At 43.9% G+C, this 24,324-nt stretch overlaps 2 protein-coding genes across 6 annotated transcripts in view; both read left to right on the forward strand.

Annotated features, from left to right (window-relative positions):
• The window catches only part of otud7b (OTU deubiquitinase 7B), a 36,396-nt gene extending 29,655 nt beyond the window's left edge, over positions 1–6,741 (forward strand). For 2 of the 4 annotated variants that reach the window (XM_035425804.1, XM_035425795.1), the window contains exons 11-12: positions 132–216; positions 926–2,425. In XM_035425804.1, the coding sequence (XP_035281695.1) occupies positions 132–216; positions 926–2,425 (1,585 nt within the window). Of the gene's footprint in view, positions 1–131; positions 217–925 lie in introns of all 4 variants that reach the window. The other 2 variants (XM_035425785.1, XM_035425813.1) reach the window with 2 other exon arrangements.
• Positions 6,742–10,432: 3,691 nt separating this feature from the next.
• mtmr11 (myotubularin related protein 11) overlaps positions 10,433–24,324 on the forward strand; it is a 34,289-nt gene continuing 20,397 nt past the window's right edge. For both annotated transcript variants that reach the window (XM_035435196.1, XM_035435205.1), the window contains exons 1-2: positions 10,433–10,980; positions 21,494–21,563. In XM_035435196.1, the coding sequence (XP_035291087.1) occupies positions 10,924–10,980; positions 21,494–21,563 (127 nt within the window). In that variant the 5' untranslated portion in view covers positions 10,433–10,923. The remainder of the gene's footprint in view (positions 10,981–21,493; positions 21,564–24,324) is intronic.

The following is a 24,324-nucleotide window of genomic DNA, read 5'->3' on the forward strand; positions in this document are numbered from 1 at the left end:
TAAGGGATCACAGCAAGCGGACGCCTACGGTAGATGCTATATTAACTACACAAAGCGGCGCGGGGGCAAGGCGGTGTGGTCATGGGGAAAAGTGCCCGTTTTAATGAAACTGTCCCGTTTGCCTCCCCCAGCGTCACTCTGTCACTGGAGGCGAAGCTGCACTTACTGCACACCTACATGACGGTCACATGGCTTCCGCTGCCCTGTGAAGTGCAGGTGAGTCTCGTGGGTCCTCCCGCTGTGTCGGTCCGCGTCTGCACTGAGCGTGTGCAAACTGCTCAGACACAAGGGGGGGGTATTGCACTGGCTGATGGGAAAGGGTGCAGCCATTTCAGGCCCGGACACGAGCCTGGTGTGAAAACAGTTCGACCAGCCCGTCTGAAATGAGTCCCCAGCTCGTCTGACATGGCTCTCCAGTCCGACTGAAATGGGTCTCCGACCCGTTTGAAATGGGTCTCAAATCCGACTGAAATGGTTCTCCGGTTTTTGGCTTTCAAAATTCTGTCTCTAGCATCTCTAACATTGGTTTTAATCTCGGAACTGTAAACCCAGCCTTTTGGAGGCAATAATTACTAGTCCGTGGAAAGAAGTTTTCTGTCATGAAAGGCTCTTGATTTATAAAAATAACTGCTGATATTTTACATTCATCTGTCTGGATTTGGAGGCTTATTTGCTCGTTTGCAAACACACCGAAATGAACAGGAAGCCCTTAGTGTGTCGGCCTGCGTCATCCTTCCTGCTGCCAGCTCACTGGTGTTTGTATGGTTCTGTCGTGTTAGTTTCCTATCTGAATGGGGGGGGGAGGGGGCCGCCATTAAGCACACTGAGTGGAAGAACAGCTCGCTGTTGTAACTGTTGTTTATCAGTTTAATGTGCCATCGTTCTGTCTGTCTGAATGTCTGTCTGTCTGTCTGTCCGTCTCCAGCAGGCCCCGCTGGCCCAGCCCGAGTCACCCACAGCCTCAGCCGGAGACGAGGCCCGGACGCCCCCGGACTCGGGCGAGTCGGACAAGGAGTCGGTCTGCAGCAGCACCAACGGCCACTGCGAGGGCAGCGCAGCCAATGGGAACGGAGCGCCGGCCAAAATGAGCGGGGGCTCGTCCAGCTCGTCCAGCTCGTCCAGCTCCAGCTCGGGCGGGACGGGGACGGGGACTGGGACTGGGACTGGGGCGGGGGTGGAGGCGGGCAGCAAGGAGAAGGCCAAGAAGGACAAGGACAAAGACAAGAAGAGGGCCGACTCTGTGGCCAACAAGCTGGGCAGCTTCGGCAAGAGCCTGGGCAGCAAGCTGAAGAAGAACATGGGCGGGCTGATGACGGGCAAGGGGCCGGCGGGGGGCGGGGCCAAACAGGCCGGGGAGAGCCAGGAGAAGAAGAAGAAGGGCTCTCTGAAGGGACGGAAAGGCAGCAAGGACGGCTCGCCCTCCGCCCACGGCGGCTCCGAGGATTCTGGGAAGGGCTCCCCCTCCTCGGGCAGCGAGCGGCAGAGGGCGGACGGCTGCGGCGGCGGGGACGGCTGCCGGTACGGCGCCGACGTGAAGGTGAGCCTGGGCATCCTGCGGGCGGCCATGCAGGGCGAGCGCAAGTTCATCTTCGCCGGCCTCCTGACCACCAGCAGCCGCCAGCCCTTCCAGGAGGAGATGATCCAGCGCTACCTGGCCGACGCCGAGGACCGCTTCCGCGCCGAGCAGGAGCAGCGGCGCGAGGCCGAGAGGAAGGGCGTGGCGGGCGTGGCGGGCGTGGCGGGGCCGCCCGCCGGGCCCCAGGCCAGGAAGGAGGGGGCGGAGCCGGGCTACCGCGGCTACGAGGCCCGGGAGGTTCTGGGCGACGGCTCCCCGCCCTCCTTCAGCCACCTCAAGGCCTCGGCCTTCTCCCCCGCCGTCTACTCTGGCGTGGTGCCCATCCCGCGGCCCGCCCTCGTGGACCGGACCCCCGCCTCGCTGTCCCCCCACCTGCCCCCGCCGCTCTACGCGGACTCGCGCCGGCAGCTGGCGGGCGGCTACCCCGGCCTGCCCTCCTACGTCACCCTCCCGCGCCACTGCCCGCTGGCCCAGGGGCCCCCCCGCACCCAGTACCACCCCCCCGGCGTGGGCAGCCCCTCCCGCGCGGGCCCCGGCCTCGCCCCCTACCCCCTGGCCCAGATCCCCCCGGACTACCCCTTAGACCCCGCGCGGGGCGGGGACGTGGGCGGCGGCTACAGCAACGGCGTGCGTGAGGCGCGCTCGGGCTCGGACGCCAGGGGGGGCCCCCCGCCCGTCAGGCACTACTCTCTGGGCAGCGCCGGGGGCCTGGGGGGGTCACAGTCCTCCAAATGCAAAACTCCCAGCTGCAACTACTACGGCCACCCGGAGACGGGCCACTACTGCTCCTACTGCTACCGGGAGGAGCTGAAGAGGAGGGAGGCAGAGCCGCCCATCCACCGGTTCTGAGCGGACACGGCCCAGGCCACCCCTCTCACTCAGTCTGTCTGTGTCCCTCTCTCTGTTTCTGCTGTCGGACTGTATTAACCCTGCTCCCCTGTAAGCCACGCCCCCAACCTGTAAGCCACGCCCACCACCTGTCAGCCACGCCCATCCTGTAAGCCACACCACGTCCGGTTTTGAAGGGAGCCTTTTTAACTGGAATGCAATAACGCTGGTGATGATTCTGTCTGTGTGCGGAAGGGGTAACTGCAGGGTGAGGTCTGGTCGCTGCGGGGGAATGAACACATGTTACTGTAGCTGTGGTCTGTACTGTACCAGGAATCGGGTGTGAACTGCATCTGCTCTCAGGCTTCTCCTCAGTCTGAGCTGAACTGCTCCACCTGCTGGAGAAAACGCCAGCCTGCACACGGCATATTCAGACGCAGTTTACTGCAATGCACCGCTTCTCCTCTCGCACACGCAGACATGCACGCGCACGCACGCACACACACACACACGCACACACATGTACACACACATGCACCCAAACAGCCAGACACTGCTGAGGTTCCAGCTGCATATTTGGTTGTGTCTTATCGGTTAATGATATTCAAATAGGCTTTAATAACATACAGGTTATCGTGTTTCCCCCTGCACTGTCCATCCCTACGAACGCGAGTGATACTTCTTTATGGGCATGTGAAATCAGAAAGGGGAGCCTATTGCGAACAAACCAAACTCACAAAGCAGTACATGTCGTTACGCGCTTTGTCCTACTGCCACAGAATGTAAGTTAAAAAAGGCTATGGAATGGAACGTTCTCTGTAGCAGAAAAGCTATGCAACAGCGCTAGGTTGAGCATTACACGCACCCTTTCAGTACCACACAGGTACTGATGTCAAACACACAGTGCTCATTATCGTTTAAGGCGTGCCTTTTGTTACAGAACGGTGTAGTCATGCACATAAATCTCATCACACTTTGGCGTGACTCAAAGCACATGCGTGTCTAGCCGTGGAGCATTTTAATACAGTAGGAGTCCCCACTCGATTCCCTGGAGAATTTCCTTTTGAGCACAACTGACTGCTACTTGCGGGTGTTTTTGTGTGGAACAAGTGACTGCACTGCCTATGACAGACAAACCCAAACTATCCAATTTTGCTCTTCACATGGTTTTGTGTGTGTGTGTGTGTGTGCGCGTGGATAAATGAGCAGTATTTTACCAGAGATGTGGCTTTTATGCAATTTGACAGAAAGTGCTTATGATGGCCTTTTTTTAAAGGCGAGTTTGAGAAAGATGTGCGATTAGGACAGGCTGCTGGTGCTACCGGTCTCGTAGGACACGGGAGTGTCTTAAAGTTCCTGTCCAGGTGACTGAATGTTATTGAACCATGTCTAAATAAGAAGGATGTTGAATCACACACTGTGTAATACTGCTGGGTACTTTGAGAACCTTGAACTTACGCCAGTGCTTTTTAATAATCATGGGTCGGTTATTTATCTTGCATGGCTGTGGAATTCGGCAATCTCCTTAAAGAAAGTAGCCATCTTGACGGTAGTGTTCTATTCTGGTTATTGCATTGGCAAGATTGCAGTATGTCCAAAATGACCTCTATGCATCCAGTTCTCGCGGTCCCTGTTTAAGGTGAACATATTCAGCGATTAGCAATTATGTAATGAGTGCTTCAGGGTGGTGCCGTGTGTTAGGTATGTGATGGTCCTGGAGGTGGCTGTGTTGGTCTAGCATAACTGGAGTAAGAACATGTCCAGTTAAAGGGTTACACATCGTTATAGGAGATTGAAGGCACGTGACAGTGTGCAGTGAATATGTCCCCCAGTCTAGACCAGTGCAGGTCTTGGTTCCCCTAACTGGCCGCACTCTCCAGAGCTCTTTCTGCACAAACTGAGCACTTTTATAAGGGGCAGACACTTAAGAGCTGTAGGCCTTGGGTCTGCCAGACGGCTGTGCTGCTGCGTCTGTGCTATTGGGCCTTTTCCAGCAGGGCAGAGTCTGGCTCCACAGGGAGGGAGGGGGGTCTGTTTGGCTTTGGGTGCCACTAGGTAGCATTTTAACCTTGTCCCTGTCTTTCAGTCTCTCTCTCTCTCTCTCTCTGCTCTGTTCTGACTGCTGCAAGGAATTCTGTCCCACTGCCCCCCTGTTTCACCAGGTTTTTGCCATTTTGTTTAAATGTGCACTAAATTTCACACTGTGTGGGGATGTTATGGTTGGTATACAGCGAGTGTTGTGTCGCTAGAGTGGTTTTACCCAAGTTGTCCTTTTTTTCTGTTCATTGTAGTGCTAGCAGATTCCTTGCAGCGGTATCAGTATTGACTTCATCACTATCCTTCCTGAATTTATCTATTTGATAAGAAGGCACCCAAGGCTGTTCAGATGTAAAGTACTTGTAATACATCTCAACAAATGGGCTAAATATTACTGTCCGATTTGCAACACATTTAGCTACCGTTTTACCCATTCAAATAAGCTGAATAAGTTTCCTGTAGCTCTAAAAGCAACAGAAATGGATTCTGAAACCCAAAGAAATCCTTAATTGGAAAGCAAGTGCGTTTAAATACAGTGTATTTGGGGATGTGTACTTTCTTACAATTGGTAACTTGAGGTAAGCTTTTCAAATGGGTTTGTGCAGTTCCTGGCATGATCAGCAATTATGCATAGTTTGGGCTGTGTAGCAAAAAGCTACATTTAGACTGAATTCTCACAGGTAGTCTGCTACTCCTCACTGCAGGTTCCTGAGGGCCTGAGGGCAAAGGTCAAAGTCTCATTTCAATAAAGTTCACCAGTATAGTGCCAGTAGGTGGCACTCTTGCACTGTTCTTCAGTGTTTAACAATGTCTGTCATGCACTCCTGTTAATGGGTGGAAAATTAGTTGAATGTGTCTTGGATGAAGTCACAGATTCCATTTAAATTTATACTTCTAAGCAGGAGGGATAGAAGGGAAACATGTTCTCGTCTTGAAGGCTTGTATTAGGAGGCAGCATGAGGAACACAGTTTGACATAATTTATTTTTGGGCCATATTCTCCTGTTACGTAACAAATACTGCTTAACTGAGGTAGAATCATACCTTCTGTGTTTTTGGATACAGAATTATATAATTTATCGGAGACTAAAATCCCAAACAGTATTTGTGTGTGTGTGTGTGTGTGTGCATGTGCGTGCACGCGCGTGTGTGGGTGTGTGTTCACATGTGCACACATTGTATCTGTATAATGTCGGCTTTCTACTGAAACGGTAAAACCCTTCAAAAGTGTGATGATTGCTTAGTTTTTAAAATTCCTTTCTTGCGTGTGTGTGAATTTTCTCTTTACTTTATAATTACAGTTAATAACAGCAACAACAGATTCCATTTACTCAAAGAATGGAGCGCTTAAAAATTGGGTTCAGTACTTTTAACTTCAAGACTGCAAACAGGTTTTTTGTATTTAAACAAAAAAGAAGTTGTACAAATGTTATCCTCAAGTTATTTTTTTAGAAATTCAACAATGTTTTACAGTGTTTTTAAAGATTGATAAGAATGTATATTGTTGGACACTAAGGACACAAACAACGACGTAAAGGACTGCGTTTGTGGGAGGAGCCTGGACCGGTGTTTGAATTGGAAATCACTGGGAGTGGACACTGACTTTCAGCCATGACCACAAATGGCCTCTCCCATGTAGGGTTTCTAGCGATCAAGCTAAGTCGCTCATTAACAAACTGACATGGTGAAATTGCTTGAGTGTGTATGTATGGTCGGTTTTTTTCAATAATTTCTGTTTGGAATGTTCATTTTAAGGAAATGAGGATGCTCATTTGTGTCTTCATTGTATTGTTCTTTGTTGATCATGGTTGAGCAGACCTGTTTGGGAGGGGGATGGGGTGTTGAACTATTACATACTGACTACAATCGTGAAGTATGGACATGTTTGACTACCAAAGCTCTTACGGAAATCTCCTCCTTTTTAGGGATTTGTTTGCTTTGATTTTATTAATACTACATAGCTGACCCAATATTTATGTTTTGCACATTTTGGTCTTTGGTCATGTCAGACAGGGACCTCATTGATTGAACAACCTAACATGGCATATTTTAGTTTGCATTGTACTGAAACTTTTGCATGGAAATGGCATACGCAACCAGTTTTAACCAAAATATGTCGCTATTTTAGCTGTATCAGTTAAACAAATTGGGCTAACCCTGTTCATTTTGTCCCAATTTAGTGTCATTTTCTAAGGTTAGATGATCTCAGGCTGTGAGGCAATGCAATCTGGATGGACAGAACACCTAGTTTTATGCCCTCAAAGTGTTTTGCGTCATTGAATAAATTCACATTTTCTTTCAGTACTGTTGTGGTGTTTTTTATGCTTTAATTCATGTACTCTCTATGCTAGCACAGCAACTCAAAGACCAGGGATTTAAACAATGTTTGAACACCACATTCACTCTCATAATGTCTTTTTGGCAAACCAGTCTGAAACTATTGAAGTTATAACTTTGAGGAATGCATTGAAGCAATATATCATTTTTTCTCATCAGTCTAAATGCAGTGTAAGAGCTTGTATCATTGTAGTGCTCTTTGATTCCTTTAAAACAGTGGAACCATTCGGGATGAACTACATGTCGGGAATGACGAAGAAGTGCTTTTTGCAGACACTGTTGGGTATTTTTTGTAGGTTGTAGTGTGCAAATAGCTTGTTTAATTTGGGGAGCTTGGCTATATGATATGCAGTTTTCAACCAAATGAGAGATTTCATGTTGACTATTCCAAAAACATTCTGGTTTGCTATTCTGTTGAAAAAGTCTGATTGCTCACTTGCCTATTCCTGTGGCAATAGGTGTGTTTTTGTGCGCTGTCCAAACTAACTTTTCTATTGCCGTTTACAGTTGGTGAGAGGGAATTTTTCCAGATGATGTAAGCACCAGCGTCTGGAACCATTTTGCAATGATCTGTATGTCTATCAAAAAAAAAAAAAAAAACTTGACGTTTATGTAATATCAATTTTCAGTCTGTGGAAAATTTTAAACCTGTACCTATTTATCCTTGAATATCTCCATTCCTTTAAAAAAATATTAATTTAGACCATGGTCATTTTGAGAAATACTATTCTTGCATTTTCATCCATTTATTCAGCGAACTAGCTTTGGCCAACACATCTGCAGAGACTCATGCTTTGCGGTCCAATTTCTTAATCCAAAATGCAGTTTCTATTAATCTCCTGTCATGTTCTGTGATGTCTGTACTGCACGGCTCTTTGGATCTGATCTAGTCTGAAGAGAAGCACCTGTTGAAGTCACTCCATCAGTGCAAGAATGGATTTCAGGTGGACTCTTTTAAAAGGCAATTTCTAAATTAAACTGTTGTTGTAATGTTTTACTTCCATGATTTATTCGCTATTTAACGGGACAGGCTTTCATACTTAACTCTAATTATTCAGACTAATGTAAGTGATGAGAATGTAATTCAGTGGTGATTGTTTTCTTGTGGTAGGGGCCAGTTATTGGAAGCAATGCAGGTTAACTACTTTGCTGAAGGGTACAACAGCAGTGTTGTACCTGGGAATAGAACCTGTGGCCTTTAGGTTACATGAGCAGCTCCTTACCCATTATACTACACTGCCGCCCCACAAACTAACTACCTGTAACTAATTTTTTCAGGATATTTGCCCACCTTACTTAGTTTCTGTGGTTGGATTTACAATTTGAGACTCAAAACCAGGAACTATGAACATGTAATTTTGCTGATGCAAGTGTTATTGTTACTGGTGTAAGAGATTTAAGCCCCACGACATTTCCTGTTTAATGCCACGAATCTGCAATTGTTTGTAAAGGCATGGTTTCTTATAATACCACATGTGGTAGCTTTTCGAACTGCCCTGCATTGTTTTAAATCCAAACCAAGTACTTTCTGTCATTTCCATCTTGCTTGGGGCATTGGGGAAAGGAAGTATAAATGTTTAAATGCCATAGAGTATGAATGACTGCATGTTGTCAGAATTTAGTGGCTTGCTTATTTGTTTGGTTCTCCATTACAAACCAAAATGGATATGCATGTTAAACGTCAAGCAGGGCTTCAAAGACAAAGTAACCTCATCAAACTGATCTTCAAAATGGGTTCTTATTTTTAGCTATTAACTTTGGCACAGAGTACAAAGCAATTTCTTGAATTTCAGTGGTAAACTTCTTATTTGAGATTCCAGCAAAGTTTCAGCTATGATCTGTGACCATGGTAGGTTCATATTTAGTTTTGGAGTTTTCTTTCTTCTCTGTGGGGTTTCCTTTGATGTTTTGTAAAAATTTGCTTTCTCACCATCTTGTCCCCTTCTGATATTGAGCATATTTTTACTTGTATTTTACTAGTAGATAGACTAATGGGTACAGTGGGTCTTACCAGTCAACAATTTTACCAGCTCAGAGGACCAATGTCCCCAAGCTTTACAGCATTTCAGGGTTTTGAATATTCTGAAGCTATCCTTTGATTCATGAGGAAACAACTGGAGGACAATCCATACTGAAGCTTTGTTTGATACTGAGAATGTGAAAAGCATCAATATTCCATAATTTGTGCACTTAGCAGATTCCTTTATCTGGATATGTTTGGGTGGTTTAGATTTTTTATTATTATTTTTTTACATTCAATATTACCTTTTTATTCTGCTGGATGTTTACTGAGGCATGTACAGTAGGTTAAATGCTTTAGTCAAGTATACAAGGGCAGTGGCCCATCTGGACATTGAGCATGCCCAGTTTAACTACTGCTTTGCATTCATTTTTAATTTACTGAGGAATGTGAGTCCCAGTAGTTTGTCAGGTTTTGGGGGGGAAAGGGGGCCTGCTATATAGCATAAGCTCTTTATATTAGTGTTGTCTCAGTCACTCTAAATGGTATTTCATGTAACAAAAAGGCCTTTAAAGGTTAACATATAAAGTAGCTGGCTCGTGTAATTGGGAGCAAAGGCTACTACGCGCCCCTCTTGTTTTCTTACTTTCTCTTTGGACCAGACACATTAATGCCTACAGAAGGGAGAACAAAGACTATAATGGGGAAAAATATGTTGTCTTTGAGTCCTGGCCTAGACTTTGAGTATGAGGAAATGTTAGTAAATTGAGGTTGGTTCAGGTGGGTTGGATGGTTGCGTAGGAAATGGCAAATGGGGAAAAGTATTGCTTCTAGCTCAACATTGTTGATAATGGATACATAAAATATATCACAGGGCACAAATGTTGCATTTTTAAAATTTAGGAATTATTCAGAAGTATGATACACAAAGATCAACAGTGTAAATGATAGCTACAAATACATGAAGCTGTTGCTGTTTTATTAGCTTTTATAATTAGACTTATTGGATTTATATCCAAAGAACTGAAAAAATGGCACATGGAATGTATGGTGCACAACACATTGCCGTTGGATATGTTAAGAAGCTTATGGATCTACTTGGCTAACAATTCTGCAATGAAGTGCACATAATTTTACTAGTGTGCCATTCCGTACCTTCCCTGTAACTGCTGCTACAGTATTACTGATTTTCACAATGTTGCTGTGCACTAAAAGCCATTTTAGCAAGTTTCAGTTTGTTCATACACTACAACATTGTCACTAAACTGAATGGGAATATTGTAACAACTTCATATAAGCAATAGTTCACTACCAAGATGGTTTAACCTCTTTTAAGACTTGCATTCCTTTTTCTGACGCTAGAAAATGAAAGTGATAAAGGACTTTAGTTGACTAAGTGGTACTCTTCACCTGTTTCACTGTTAGTTTATGCCATAGGTAAAGCTTAGTTAAATTGTAGGGTCTCCATTTCAACAAAACTGTTGGCATTTAAAATAATATTTCACAGTAGTCTGCCCAATTTGAGGCAAATTGGATTGCAAATCTATCGACTCATCACAGAGGCACTGTTCCAACAACCAGAAATAACCCTTGAAAACAAGAATCCCGTGTTAATTTATGTACTTCTAAGAAAGCCATACTGCCCCTTTAAGAAACGGAACCGCGACCTCCCCCTCTCTCTTTTACACTGTGTAGAAACAGTGTCATTTTCACTATGGCGAGGAGATAAAGAAATCGAACGATAGACGAGGACTAGTCAAGGTGTTACTTCCCACCTTGCAGTCAGCTTTTTTGTTCCATCCTGTTTTGACTTGAGTGACAAGTGTGAGACTGCTCTTGGTTTCACCCGTGGCATCGAGATATGTGACGTAAGGAGGGAATAAAACTGCATCGCGTTCAAACAAGGATGGTTTCTTTTGTGAGAGCAGTACGACGGTTCGAACTAGTTGGATCTTTGAGCTATGGAGAACACCTCGACTCGCATCAGTGATGCAGCTGGTCTTTGAAAAGAAAAGCATTCGTTTTCAATGTGTCCTTGTCCAAAATGGAGCGGATCAAAACCATGTTCCTGAACGGTTCCTAATGACACTGTCGCCCCCAACTTAGTTGTTATTCGAGTGTTGGTGGCTTGGTTCGATTTTGTACTGTATCGCGTCTTTTAGAGAGCTGAACCAGGAGACGTCAAAATGTTAACGGGATCCAAGACTACCTTCAAAGTCAGGCAGATCGTCCCAGATATGAAGGTATTGGCAATGCATCTTTACGCAACTTTTCCTCTGGTTTTCAACATAGATTAACTTTAATACACCGAAGATTTAGCAGATGGTTTTATTGTCTATTAACGGTGTGAAATTAAATTGAGTGGGTTCTGTTCTCTAAAAAGGTATAACAGGTATAGACATATAACAATGTCGTTTATGAATCCGTTTAAGTAAAAGGCACGTAGCAGTGCTTGAATAAAATACACCGTTCCTATTGCCAACAGGTACCGAAAGCAAGAAGTTTTGTTTTAATTTACTTGTGAAAATGGGCTGTATAAATTCTAGACGGTTTAGTGATTTGTTTATGCAAGTTATAAACATACGAACAATGGTTCTAGTGGCATACTAGCCTTTTAAAAATCTTTATTTTTTTAAGCGTGGCGCAATTCCCACAGTCTAGGCAAGCACAGTCTGTTCTCACAGTGACTAACTGTATGACATGTGGTTCTGTATTGTGCTCGCTGGAAAAGTAAACTGTAGACTATCAGCATTTATTAGGCTACCCCACTCCTAAATGTTCGGAGCCTACGAGTGCCTTGAGAATTAACGGATACCACGGTTATAAAGGCTTAGCTGTACAGTTTACAATAAGAACGGGGTTATTTATTTCGGGGTTTTAGCTGGGATCGTTTTATGAATGTATTGCCCAATTAGTGTGTTCTTTAGCTGCTACAGTATTTCCACTGACGCATAATCAGTTAATTTGTGTCGTTAATTTAGTTATCCATTCAACAATATGACCAAATACACATGCATAAAATATAGGCAATATGTGTTATATCATTATCTCTATAGTCTTGTTGAAAAAAAAAAAACACACCCAGTGTTGATCTAAGGAGGCACATACATAATTAGTTCAATATTCGCTATTAATAGGGTAACTAGTTAATTACGGGGATATTGTTAACTTGTGGACATTCCCCCCATCCCAGCCTTTCAGTTTCTGTAAAGCTGTTTTATAATCTAAGTTTGCTCCACAGTAGTAGTACTTCTTAATATTTGAATTCAACGTGCTCATGGGGGATATTCCGTTACTTGAAAATTTCCTTTTCATGTCTTTCCACACGTTTGAAGTTTTTTAATGTGTGGTTGTGTAGATTAGAAATGTTACATTTGATTCCTAATTTAAAATGGCATGATTTTGGGGGCTTCTGAGTAGTTATCCCGCTAAGCCCAGGTCTAGTGCATGGATAGGCCCCGCTGTTCTGGATTGACTTCAGACTGTACCAGTCCCATTTGTGGCCTCTGCAGGACGATGCCTAGCCTAATTGGTGGTAGCATCACCTAGGGTTAGGGGGGTTAAGCCAGCCGGGATCCAAATCTCATCCTTTAACAGTGGTCCTCTCTGGTGGATTGGGCTCCTGGGGTTTGCTTGCTAAAGCTACACGTGCAATGTTTCCCTCCGATAATATCTGTGCAAGCTTGGCTCGTGGGCTTGCTTGTGAACAAACACAGCTGGCAACATCGCATGTTTGGAGGAGAATATGCGCTTTTCTACACTCCCCACATGGCCTGTGGAGATTGCAGCATGTGTGGCTGTGTATGAGTAGAAATTGGGGAGAAAATGGGGGAGGGGGAATAAAAAGTGTTATGAGTTTTGAGGGAGCTTTCTCCTCCCATTGTAGCATTAGATAATTATGAAAGATAGTTTGACTATGTATTAGTCTAGCATCACTGTGGTTGGATGAGCTAGTAACGTTAACTGTAGGCTATGCCTTATTCCTTAAGTGACCACACTGGTGAGTTATAAGGCAGATATCAGTAGCAGCTGTAAGGCAGTAGTAAGAACAATATTGGACGAAAAACGTAAAGACGAAAATCCTTCTGAAGAAATGTATAATGGAGGGGGAAAAAATAGGGTGGCTCCAGTGTAGCATCATCTTAAAATAATTATTTTTAAGACGTCTGAACATGCAAAGCTTCATTGTTTTCAGGGGTTTATTTTGAACAGTTTTATAACTTCAACCTGGGGTTCATATATATTTGTATATATGAAAGGGAGAAGAAGGAAGAGCATGTGAGAGATGTAACTAGACCGTTTTGTGGTATTGCTCATTTTGGCTGGTCAGTACATGCTCCTTTTTCAGCTCAACTTGGTTTCCATGGTAAAGGGGCCACAGGGAGAACGGTAGCAGATGCTTCTGACTATATCCTCAGTCATTAGTCATGAGTGTGGGACAGGCATGATGTGCACAACATCTGGGCGTTGCCATGGCAACAGTAGTCAGATGAAAATTCAAAGTGTTTTTTTTTTTGTTTTAAGGCAATGGGTCACATAGACCACTAGTTTTAAAATAGCACATTGAATTAATAGGGTGCGACCAAGAAATAGAATTTGGAATGTAGGAGGTAATCCCCTGTTCAGTGCTTCTTACTCAATGTCTCATACTAATGCGTAATATAGGGCAAAATGAGTGAGAAATAACTGCACTACATATTTTAACATTAGTTTTAGGTTTATAGTACAACATTTATTGGTTTCAGGTTTTACTGGACAGTTCATATTAAATAACGTAACTTGCTTCATGAAAACATGATTTTCTTCTGGAATTCACAAGGCCTATTTTGTGCCATGCACTATTTATGCTTAGATATGGCTTCATATAAAATCCAGTAAAGTAGGATGATTTTGTAAATAAGGCAGGACACCACTTAGGTATACTCATAGATTACAGGCATTTAGCAGTTGCTATTATCCAGAGTGACTTACACAACTTTTTACATAGCATTTACATTGCATCCATTTATACAGCCAGATATATACTGAAACAATGCAGGTTAAGTACCTTCCTCAAGGATACAAGGGCAGTGTCCTACCTGGGAATCGACCCTGTGAAATTTAGGTTACAAGACCAGCTCCATACCAGCTCATAGGAGAAACATTGCCACAACAGATGTGCTTAGTATTAAGGCACCTAGGTATTAGCCTAAAGACATGAAAGCAGATGACAGTTAGCCTGCTGATGTCGTTGCTGTGTTTTTGTTGCACACAACTGTTGTGCAGTTTTTTTAAGGATAATTAGGGCCAAGATTAATGCTAAGTATGCAGTCTCACCTAAGGTGAACCACAAGATATGTGCAATGTCTGTAAGATGGAAATATATTTTGGGAGTACAGGCACGTAAAAGCATCTAAACAGACCACAAAACACAAAACAACTAGCTCATCCAGCCCACAATAATTACAGATAATAACAGAGCCCCGTTACCTGACTGGTTAACTTTCCCTCTGGATGTTTATGGTACTACTGATGTGTAAATAGGCCTTCAAAGTCTGCAGCAACTCCTAGGTGGAAAAGAAAACAAAGCCACCTGCTCAGTTAGTTCCAGTTGCTCGGCATGGAATCAAATAATATTAAGTTTTGTATATGCAGATTGGTTGCAGAAAAGAAGATATTATAGTTTCTCTAAGATTTGGTTTTAAAATGCAAATCATATAGAATGCAGTTACGCCCTCAACATTTGTCCAAAGGACAGCCTCACAGACAGACTAACATTTGTGTGCAGGAGAACCATCCAAACAATGTTAATAAATAACAGCAGCTTGCTGCTGAACATCTGGCCAGATGTTACTCAGTGACACAAGTCTTCATACTTTACCGTAGGAGGCAGTAACATCTGCAGAGGATTTCATTATTTACTCGGGAAGAAGATTCTGAATACACCCAAAATAGCAGCACACTAGAAAGATTTTTTTCTCAACTTAAGTAACTGCAGCTTGCATTGGATTCCAAGAAATGTTTACATACTTATTTAATACATGGTTTTAAAGTATATTTTGTGCATTGTTTGCATTGTGTGCATTCCAGTGAAGCAGGATCCTTTTAGTTTCTTTGTCTAAATTGCATGGTCATGGTTCAAACAACTCTGCACACCCTTGTACACGCCTGTGTGTGTTTTTCATAAATATTCATTAAAATTAATTATAAGACTCAAGCAATATGTTCTTACACTGTAGTATTCAGAATATATAGACCCCATTTCTCCTTTGTTAAGGAATATAGGCTAGTTATTAAATTGCTAAGCTTTTATACAAAATAAAAATAACTCTTTTCAGTTTTATGTTTCAGTAAATTTAAAGGCCTGTTATATGCTTTGCCACCCAGGTGGGGAATACCAAAGGCCAGCTGATAATATTTATCATATTTATGTTCAGTGTATATTTTGTACACATTTTTTTGTTTTCATTTGTCTAAATGACCAGATTTCCAAGCTGAGTGCAGTTTTCTCCATATTACACAGTATAAAGGTTATGCATGTTCTGGAAGAACTAATCAAGCGTAGAAAATAGACATAGAGATAAAAAGTATAGGGAATAGGCTACATTTGATCCTGGTGGCCCTCTTTTCTTTTTACATCCTGAGCAAGATATAATATTGAGATGTAAGGAATGGTTCAGTAGATAGTTTGAGGAAACAATGTGCATTAGGCTACATATTGTGAGCTGTGGGTTTGGAGGAAGGGCCTTCTAAAGATATTCTGGGAGAGCGTGGTTGCTTAGTTTGCAGAAAGGTACCATGGGCAGCTGTATAGAGAGGTCCCCGCAAGCTGAAATGCCCGAGTGCAGCTATGGAGACTTCCTTGCATTGGGGGATTATGCGGGCAGATTTTAAAAAGCGGGTGAAAAGCATGTGCCATGGATACACACCCGGTCCCAAGGGGCCAAGGCCACAGTCTTGAACTACAAAAACATGCAGGCCATGCATCTGACTGGATGCGAAAAATATCCTTTTCCTCTGCTTCCTTGCAGTTGGACCTTCACAGCTGGATGCCTCCCACCACGACACTGCCCTGAACGGGTTATTCTGGCCTCCTGGACACCGCTCGCATAGCTGTGTCCTTTTAGGTGTGCGGTTCTCCAGAGACCTTAAGTCTCAGCCATCATCTGTGGCTCACGCATTAAGGACCAATTTCACACTCACACACCTTTCCTGGCATGCTTGTTTGAGGTTTATTTCTTGCTTTTTCTCCCCTGTTAAGCTCTCTGAAACTTTAGATTTATGAGTTTACTCAGGTTTAAGGGCACGGGTGGGCGAGGAATGAAGATCAGTGGTTTGACTTGAAACGGTGATCTACTATCTAAGCATGTGAAATAGAAACCAGTTTAAATACATTTAAATTTTCTAGGAAAAAGTCGTTAAATATTTGAAAGTGAACTCCAGAGAATGTTGTAATTTAAGAGGAAGTCTCAAAGACATATATGATGGCCCTCACAAGACTGATTTATGGAATGCTTGGCCAAACACTTTCACAGGGTGTTATTTTCTCATATTTTTATCCACACTTGGTATGTATTAAATGCAGATATTTAATAAGAAGGAGAATAATAGCATTTAAGCTCCAAATGTGAACTCATTTTTGAATTGAGTTCATGCATCAAATGAATGGCCAAAGCTGTCCACCAAAAGAGTCCCTTCTTACAGTTCTCAAAAAAGGCTGATAATTACAGTCTGAACACTGGCACGTAACTGAATAACTGGAGCATAGCTGGAGTCTGAATGTGTAGACAGAAATGTATAATGTGTAATGAGTGTGGTGGCATGAGCTGCAGAAAGTACAAACAGACATTGTTCAGAAGTGAAGACGTTAGCCAGTCACTACACTCACACATGCAGGTCAAACAGGGCGTCTGAATGGGACCCAGTGTAAAGGCCTGGCCTTTCAAGTGTCACCAAATCCAACTTGCGGTTGTCCTTAGTGTAAGACCGGCCACGCTTTGCTCTCAGTCCATATAAGTGTAGCATTGATCTGTGAGGAAAGCGATTCACTTTCATTGCATATCAAGTTGTTTATTTTAAGAGGCTGGGATGTGGGACACTTCACTGATTAGTGACCAAATGAAAAGTACAGGAGGTCATCATTTATCTGATAAATATATTTACGTTCTAAGAATGGTTCTAAATAAGTAACAAGTCATTCATAAATAATGTTATAATAACCAATAACAGGCAGTAGTTAAATTGGTTAAGTTATTATAATCTCAAGTATAAATCTCCATTCTTTAAGAATCTGTATTAGTTCTGTTGATGAATTAAAAAGGCAGCAAGCTCTTCTGTAGTGATAAACTCAGGAAGCTGGTTCTTATGGGGATGACACAAAGCTTTATGTGGTATATGGAGGGGTGAGATTTAATTTTCACATTAAACAGTTGTGATGCAGCATGGGAGTTGCTCCACATGTTTATTCACTTACCCAGAATTCCCTGCTCCTGTCACTCCCGGATGGAAAGTCCTAATTAATTTTGAATGGGCTTTTCTCTGTGGACTCTCTGAATTGACATGTTATTTGATTCAGTGTGTTGCTGTATTGTTTGGCACCATCCTAATATTTTCTCTTGGATTTTTTCATTTTCCAGTATTTTGTGGAGGAATATTTATGTCTGAGCTACATTACACATATGTGTAATTTTAACGTACATTTTGTTTGGTGCTGCTAATGCACGGATCCTTTCTTTCCTTTGTATTTTTATGGAAATGTATGCAAGGTTGTGGTGGCTTTCTGTGTTCTTCTGAGGGCCCGAAGAATGCAGCACATTCTATTTAAAATTCATGACTTTATTTCAGAAGCAGTGCGACTCGAGGGAGAAGCCTTCAAAGCGTGCATATTTTTAGAATGCCGGCCTCCTTTCGACTGTTTACATTTTTAGCGGTGCATGAAGGCCCGTCTCAGACAGATAGGCGGACACACAAAATACTGCATGCCGACCAGCAGCTGTGTCTGTTAAAGCTGACGCTACAGTAGGTGAATTTATTAATATCAACATTGTGGTCCGCTTTAGTGAAATCCGTCCGTTTGTTGACGGACAGCAGGGAGAGTGTGAGCTGACAGTCGTGGGCCGCTGGCCTGCACTCGCTCCCCAGCCTCGTTAGGAGAGGGAGGGGGGTGGTACGTGCTCTGAGGGGGCACACGCTGCAGTCTGGCCACACTGCCACGGGGAAGCCATGAGCAATGGAAAGTACAGTGAGCCTCAGCCACTCTCCTCCAGGAAACATTTCCCGCCGTTCCTTTGGAGGTTCCCCCTTCTCTGTCTCTCTCTCTCTCTCTCTCTGTCTCTCCGTTTCTCTCCGATGCTCTCTTTATGTATCTATCACACTCAGTCTCTCATTCTCTACCCTTTCTTTCTCTCACTCTCTTTTTCTCTCGCTTCATTCTCCCACATGGGGGCTTGCCCCTTGTTACTCTTCCTCTCACACACGCTTGCTGTGATCTCTCCCTTAGGTCTTTGGCTATGCGCGCTTTCCCTCCCACTCTCTTGCCTTGATCGTCCTTTCTGTGCTCCGCCCTGGTTCCTTACTCCCCTCATCCACGTCTCTGTTCTCTCACACTTTTTTCCATTTTATATTTACTGCTGTGCTGTTCCCCTCGTTCTCCTTGAGTCTGTTTATGCGCAGGCCCTCCCTTCCCTGACACAAAACCTCAAACTGCGATGGTAAAAGTAGTGCATCATTAAATCACAAAGCACATTTCTTGGTGGACTCAAATAGCTTTTGCCTAATAATATATATATTTTTTTTCTGTAGCTCTCTCATTACTGTGTTTAATTCAAAACAGTTGGGCCAGTTTGGGATTGTCCCAGTCCCAGTGGTTTACTGAATGTGTTTACTGGGCCTTTAAGTAAAACAAAGCAGAAGGTCCCTGAAGGCTTACAGGAACAGGGTTTGCCTATCCCAGCAATTCCCAAAGGCAGTAATACAGGATACAGGAGCAATGCTGCTTATACAAGGAACTGTGGATACTTTTGAACCATCAGAAAAGACTAAAGACCAGGCTTGGAGATGCTTATGATTTGTGTGGTTTAGGTCTGGACAGGAACTGACCCAGTATAGTGGTGCGCGTGTCCGCAGTGAAAGGAGTCTGGAGTGCAACAAGTATTCCAGTCACGACAGCTGGGATTTGGTTTCGGAGCACATCACTGCTCATGGAGAAAACAACGGAAACGCTTTGAACATCAAAAACAGCCTTACTTCAGATCTGAAATCAAACACCTTGTGCTGTTTCCAGCCTGCAACGCATGCGCGTTCTGGGTCGCATTCCTTCTGATTTCTTGTCACATTTCCACAGTCTTCCTCACTCCCTCTCGAAGGTCTAGGCCAGGGGATGATTCATCTTTAAGTGGAAATAAGGCGCAGCTTTGTGACAGTGAAATGGAGAAAACAGATATCGCCTGCTCCCTGGCCACCGAATCCGTCTCAGACCAGCACACACACCAGAAGGAATTTGGGGAACAGCTCTAAGTCTGTCTGTGATTTCTTTGCCAAACTCATGTCGTAAGGCCTGGATGCTAAAGTCTGTATGTCCGGGGCACTGCTGAACAGCACGGTTTGAGTTTATGGGAGGAAGAAACGTCTCTCTCTTCCTAACGTTTGCTGAGTAGGCCTATGATTTGGCTGTGGGACTCTGGCCAATGGAATTGTGGGTTAAATGTCTGGGTGGCACACTGGGCTCATACTGTGGTGTGCTTTTCTAATCTCTTGTTTTTCTCTCTCACTGACACCGGCATTTTATCTTGCTGGCATTTTTGTGACAAACGAGAATACTGGCATGGAAAATCAATAAGCTGAAATAGGCTGATGAGACTCAGAATCTAGATTCTCACGCTTGATGAGCATTTAAGAGTGGCTATGTGCTTCTATTGCTGTAGTCCCATAGGTTAAGCTGGGGTCCAGCAGATCTCCTTAGATCAGTGCCATTAACTAAAAAACATTTTAAAAATGTCATAAGAATGGCTTGGTACTAGAAGCCATACTTGGACCAACATTTAGTTTTATGCAGTGTAATAATATCCATTATAAATTAAGGCTGAAAGCTGTAATGGGTGAAGTATCATGTAGATATGTAGATAGCCATTGCATAGCTGGAAGTCAAACCAGTAAGCAACAATGTCACACCCAATGTTACACCCTTTTATTTTGATATTCATCTTACTACATGCATGATAATTTCAATATTTATTATTACAGCCTGTTATAATAACATCCTCTTGAAAATGTTTAATTGCTTGGAAAGGTTAATTTGCCTTGACCAATGTACCATAGAGTTTGCTTGCTGTTTGTTTTCCCTATGTGTGCCATAGTGAATATCTTGCAATAGTTGTTCATGACATACTTCATTCGGTCACAGCTTCACAAGTGTCTGGGTCTGCTGAAATGACTGGATGTGTCAGTTACACAAAGAAGGCAAGACAGGCCTGAATGAATCTGTTCTCTTTGTCACCCAGAAAATGTATAAAAGCTGCTCTGCACAAAGGAGTTAGTCGTGTTGGAGGTTAGTAGAGCAAGAACAAACCTGTCTTTCATTTCTGGATTAATTTGAGACCACAAGAGTTTGTTTTAATGGGGCTGTAAACTTCAAGATTTTTATTTCATCGAGGGATAACCCAAAGTATAGAATAACAGAACATCAAAAACTTCTTACTTTTTTCATTCACTGCACGCTTAATGAATACATTCCTGATTATGAATTCAGACAAAACAATGATTCATATCTCTGTTTGGTCTTCTTGTGTTGCGGCTATACGTTCAGCTGCCGGTGCTCAGGTTTCCTGTGTTCCAGATCACTTCAGAAGCAGTCACTTTTCCAGCATCAGTGTTGGAAATTATTTGCCACGATCGTTGATCTAGACATAGCCTGTTGCCCTGCCCCTAGCCTGACTGCCGTTCAACTGGAGAACAACTGCTGTATCTGTGCGCTCGTGCATTTTTAAGCTGTTCATATCAATCTGAAATGTGATTAAGGTTCTTGGTGGCACTAGTTCGTTTGTTGCTGGGTTGTTTTTAGCTTTCGGTGCCAGAAGTCTGGATGGCGGAACCAGGCCCAGATTGCAGGAAAGGCTTGGAACTGTTTCTGCTCGCATCTATTTTTTTTTTCCACCGTAAAAGAAATGCGGTCGGAGGATCTGTGCATAAGTGGGCCCACATGTGTGAGCCATTGGTCTGAGAATAACAACTTTTGTGGGATTGGATTACAGGGCCACTGAAAGAAATGGGAGGGGTTTTATAACTGGTTCTCACCAGCCCAGAGACCATAAAAATTGTATTTACCAAACAAAAAATGCGGAAATAGTTTTATGATGGAGCAATCAGTGATTGGCTGGATGATGGGAACTGGGGAATCTTGGGAAACTGAGTTTTACTGGGGAGGGTGCGATGTGGACCAGGCGGTCATTAATCATTATATTAGGTCCCCAATTGAACCTGATGTGTAGGACCATGCATTCTGGGAATAGAGTGATTTATTGAATACATTTGCTTTTTATGTAACCTGCTAAACTACCACCTGAGTTCAAGAAGATGTTATTAAACCTCAACCTGCATTTGAGTCCACTGCACTGTGTTCATTCCAGATGGTGATATGTTTTATTTATACCTGATTTAGCATCTGGGGAAAAACATGAATGTTTTTCTTCTTATTGAAGAAAGCCTTTAGAATCTGGACACCGAGGGACAACTCTAAATAGGCACTCGTGCCTGTCTGTTTCTGTCTCTCCTGTCCTTTAGGAGAGGATGCTGAGTCACAGTGGGCTTCACACACGAGGAAGAGACATGTTTGGTCTGCACTGTTTACCAGGTGAGTGCTAAGCTAACAACTGAATGCAGAATGCTACACTCAATGTAGTGCAACGGGACAGGGGTGGGTGCATACGCTCAATATAACACTCAGCAGTACCAGACATAGCCTATTTACTGTACTTCATATGTAGCTGTTCAATGGCAGGTTGTGCAGTTGCTTATCATGTATTTCTATGTGATATATTTATATGTGACTGCGCAGTAGCAGATACTGTAAGAGTTGCTGGCTCTTCTACTTTTCAGGAAAGTCTGCTTTGAGCGGGCACAGTAGAACCAGCGGTTGCCGGTTGTTTTAAATGCAGCCCACGTATTTTCATCTGCGCTAAATTAGTAATGGACCATATGAAGCTTTAATGTTAAGTGTTGATAAGCATGCCCATGGGAGTCTGTTATAAAATTTCATCTGAGATTTTCAACATTACAGATCATTACATCTCGGTAATATTGGCACACACACGATCAGACAGTTTAGTGTGTTTGACTTTGTGATGTAACCAGCGCTACTTTGTGTGGAACAGTGACACTTATCCAGGCCGGCTTACATTCATGTGCAATTATCCTTTGACAATTTGACAATTCAGGCTGAGTATAAGGTAGAGCAGTAATGTTTCTCTTGGGATTTGGAGCAGTAACACATGGAGCTCCCTAAGCGGTCCAGCACACTGCTGGCCCTGTGTGTGTGATGCATGAGAACAATGTCTCAGTGTGCTCTTGCGTGTGGCACGGGCCCCTGCCCCCTGTCATAACGTCTGTGTCAGCGCTACGCTATTCCAGGAGCTTTCCTGAGGAATGTTGGCCAGCCAGGGGCTCGCCGAGGCCAAGCTAATCTTTAACTTCTCACGTCAACACGCCGCTGTGCAGTAGCACCTCTGCGGGACTTCTCCTTTTCTCTCCCTCCCTCTCTTTGTCCTCTCGCGTTCTTTTCTCGGCGTGCCGTTTCCCCCTCTCGTCCGCTCTCTCACTGTTACCCGTTTGCTCTCCTCCACCCTCCCCTCCCCAAAAGCTGTCAGCCCGTCCTTAACCGTACGGCCCGGTCACGGGGCCCTTCGAAACCTGGGTTCACTTCCTGGTTTCCTCTACGGGCCACTCTGGGAACAGCATGTCTTTTTCTCTTCCTCCCAGCGCTCTCCTCCGCGTCTGCCCTCGCTCCGCTCCTCCCCCGAGCCCCAGAATGCTCCCCGGCTTTAAAGCCCATGTCACACTGGGCAATAAAAACGTAAATATGGAAAGTGCTTTTATGGTTTCTGTTTGAAGAGCTCTTGTTTGACTGGAGCTGTTTTTTTTTTATACCAGTCAGGCCTACAATGGCTGTATTTAATAACTCGCAAATGTATTTTTTAAATAATGCACATAAGGGGCTGAATAAAGGAAACAGCTTTAAGAAAAAGAACTGTGTTCCACCCCCTCTGTAACCGGCGAGGACCACGCCAGTGGTGACACATTACACACACACACACACACACGCGTGCACACAAATACAACAGCAGCATCTGATGGAAGTGGCCGGACTTCCTGAAGTGACTGAAGCGTAAGAGATTAATTAGATGCAGGAACAACTCCATTCTGTCAGCAAATATGAATACAAATACAGTTTGAGATGTTTTTACTTTCACAGACATTATTAATATGAAAAGAATTCTCAACGGATTTGGCTTCCTTTTAAAAAAAAAAAAAATATCACCACTGTATGGTGCTTAATGGCTGTGTTTAGAATTTATTTTTTGTGTGGTTTAGACAGTTTCTTAACACATGTAAGCCCCCCTGAAAATAAATGGTCCCGTTTGCAGTCATACAAAGCCCACCCAGCATCGGACAAAAATATCTGTCAAAACCAAAAGCCATTGTGAAAAATGTATATATTTTGGCTGCTGTGGCTGGACTGCTGTCATATTGAGTGGTCTTGCTGTTTTTTTACAGCTCTCAGCAGGCTCTACTGGCTCTCACACAGCGCAGTTCAGCCAAGCGCCATTACCCTATTTATTTGCCGAACAGGTGTCCTGTCTATCCGTTTGCACAGGTGGGACAATTCACCACCAGTAGCTTACACAAGGCTATCATTAAGCTAGTACAGTGTGTGTTTCATTCAGGACATTACAGTGCCTTGTCCCTGGGTGAGTGCCCTTGACATGAACCCGCCCGGTAGCAGTGCCTACGTGCCCCCAACGCTGCATTTCATTCCCAGGGCTGTAAGCCAGAAGTGTTGCTTAGACTGCATGTGCCTGTGTTTGTACACCTGTGTTGCATTTGACTGGATACTGAATGGCTGTGCAGTGTGAATGCCATTGACTACGGCGCTGTGAGAGGGTGGTCCTGTTTGATCGGCATGTTTGCTAAGACACGTCACGTTGCTAAGAGTGCCCCAGTGTCCATATACAGACCTGATAACGCACAGGGGTAATCATGCCTCATCAACACCATTTATTGTGCTTCAGAATACAAGTCACGTGATGCAATCAATTACTTACCATGGAACATGAGTGGATTCAGTTCTAGTGTTTTTGTCCTTGTAGGTGTAGGTTAATAAACACAGGGCAGCTTGCCTCAGTAGCCTCATGTAGGGCTCTGCTGGAAGTCAGGTCTGGTTGAGTGGAACCTAAGTCAGAGCATAGACCCCTGGCTCTCTGGGGCTTTAAATGCTGAGGGCTAACACTCTAGCCACTTGTTTCCCCTCCCCTCGCTTTCCACTTCCTGTGCCTCCGACAACATCTGCGTCCCATGATGACCGAAGAATTTTAAGCTCTACAGCACCCTTGTGACAC

This window comes from Anguilla anguilla, chromosome 1 (genome assembly GCF_013347855.1).
Source record: "Anguilla anguilla isolate fAngAng1 chromosome 1, fAngAng1.pri, whole genome shotgun sequence".
In the NCBI taxonomy this organism is placed as follows: Eukaryota; Metazoa; Chordata; class Actinopteri; order Anguilliformes; family Anguillidae; genus Anguilla; species Anguilla anguilla.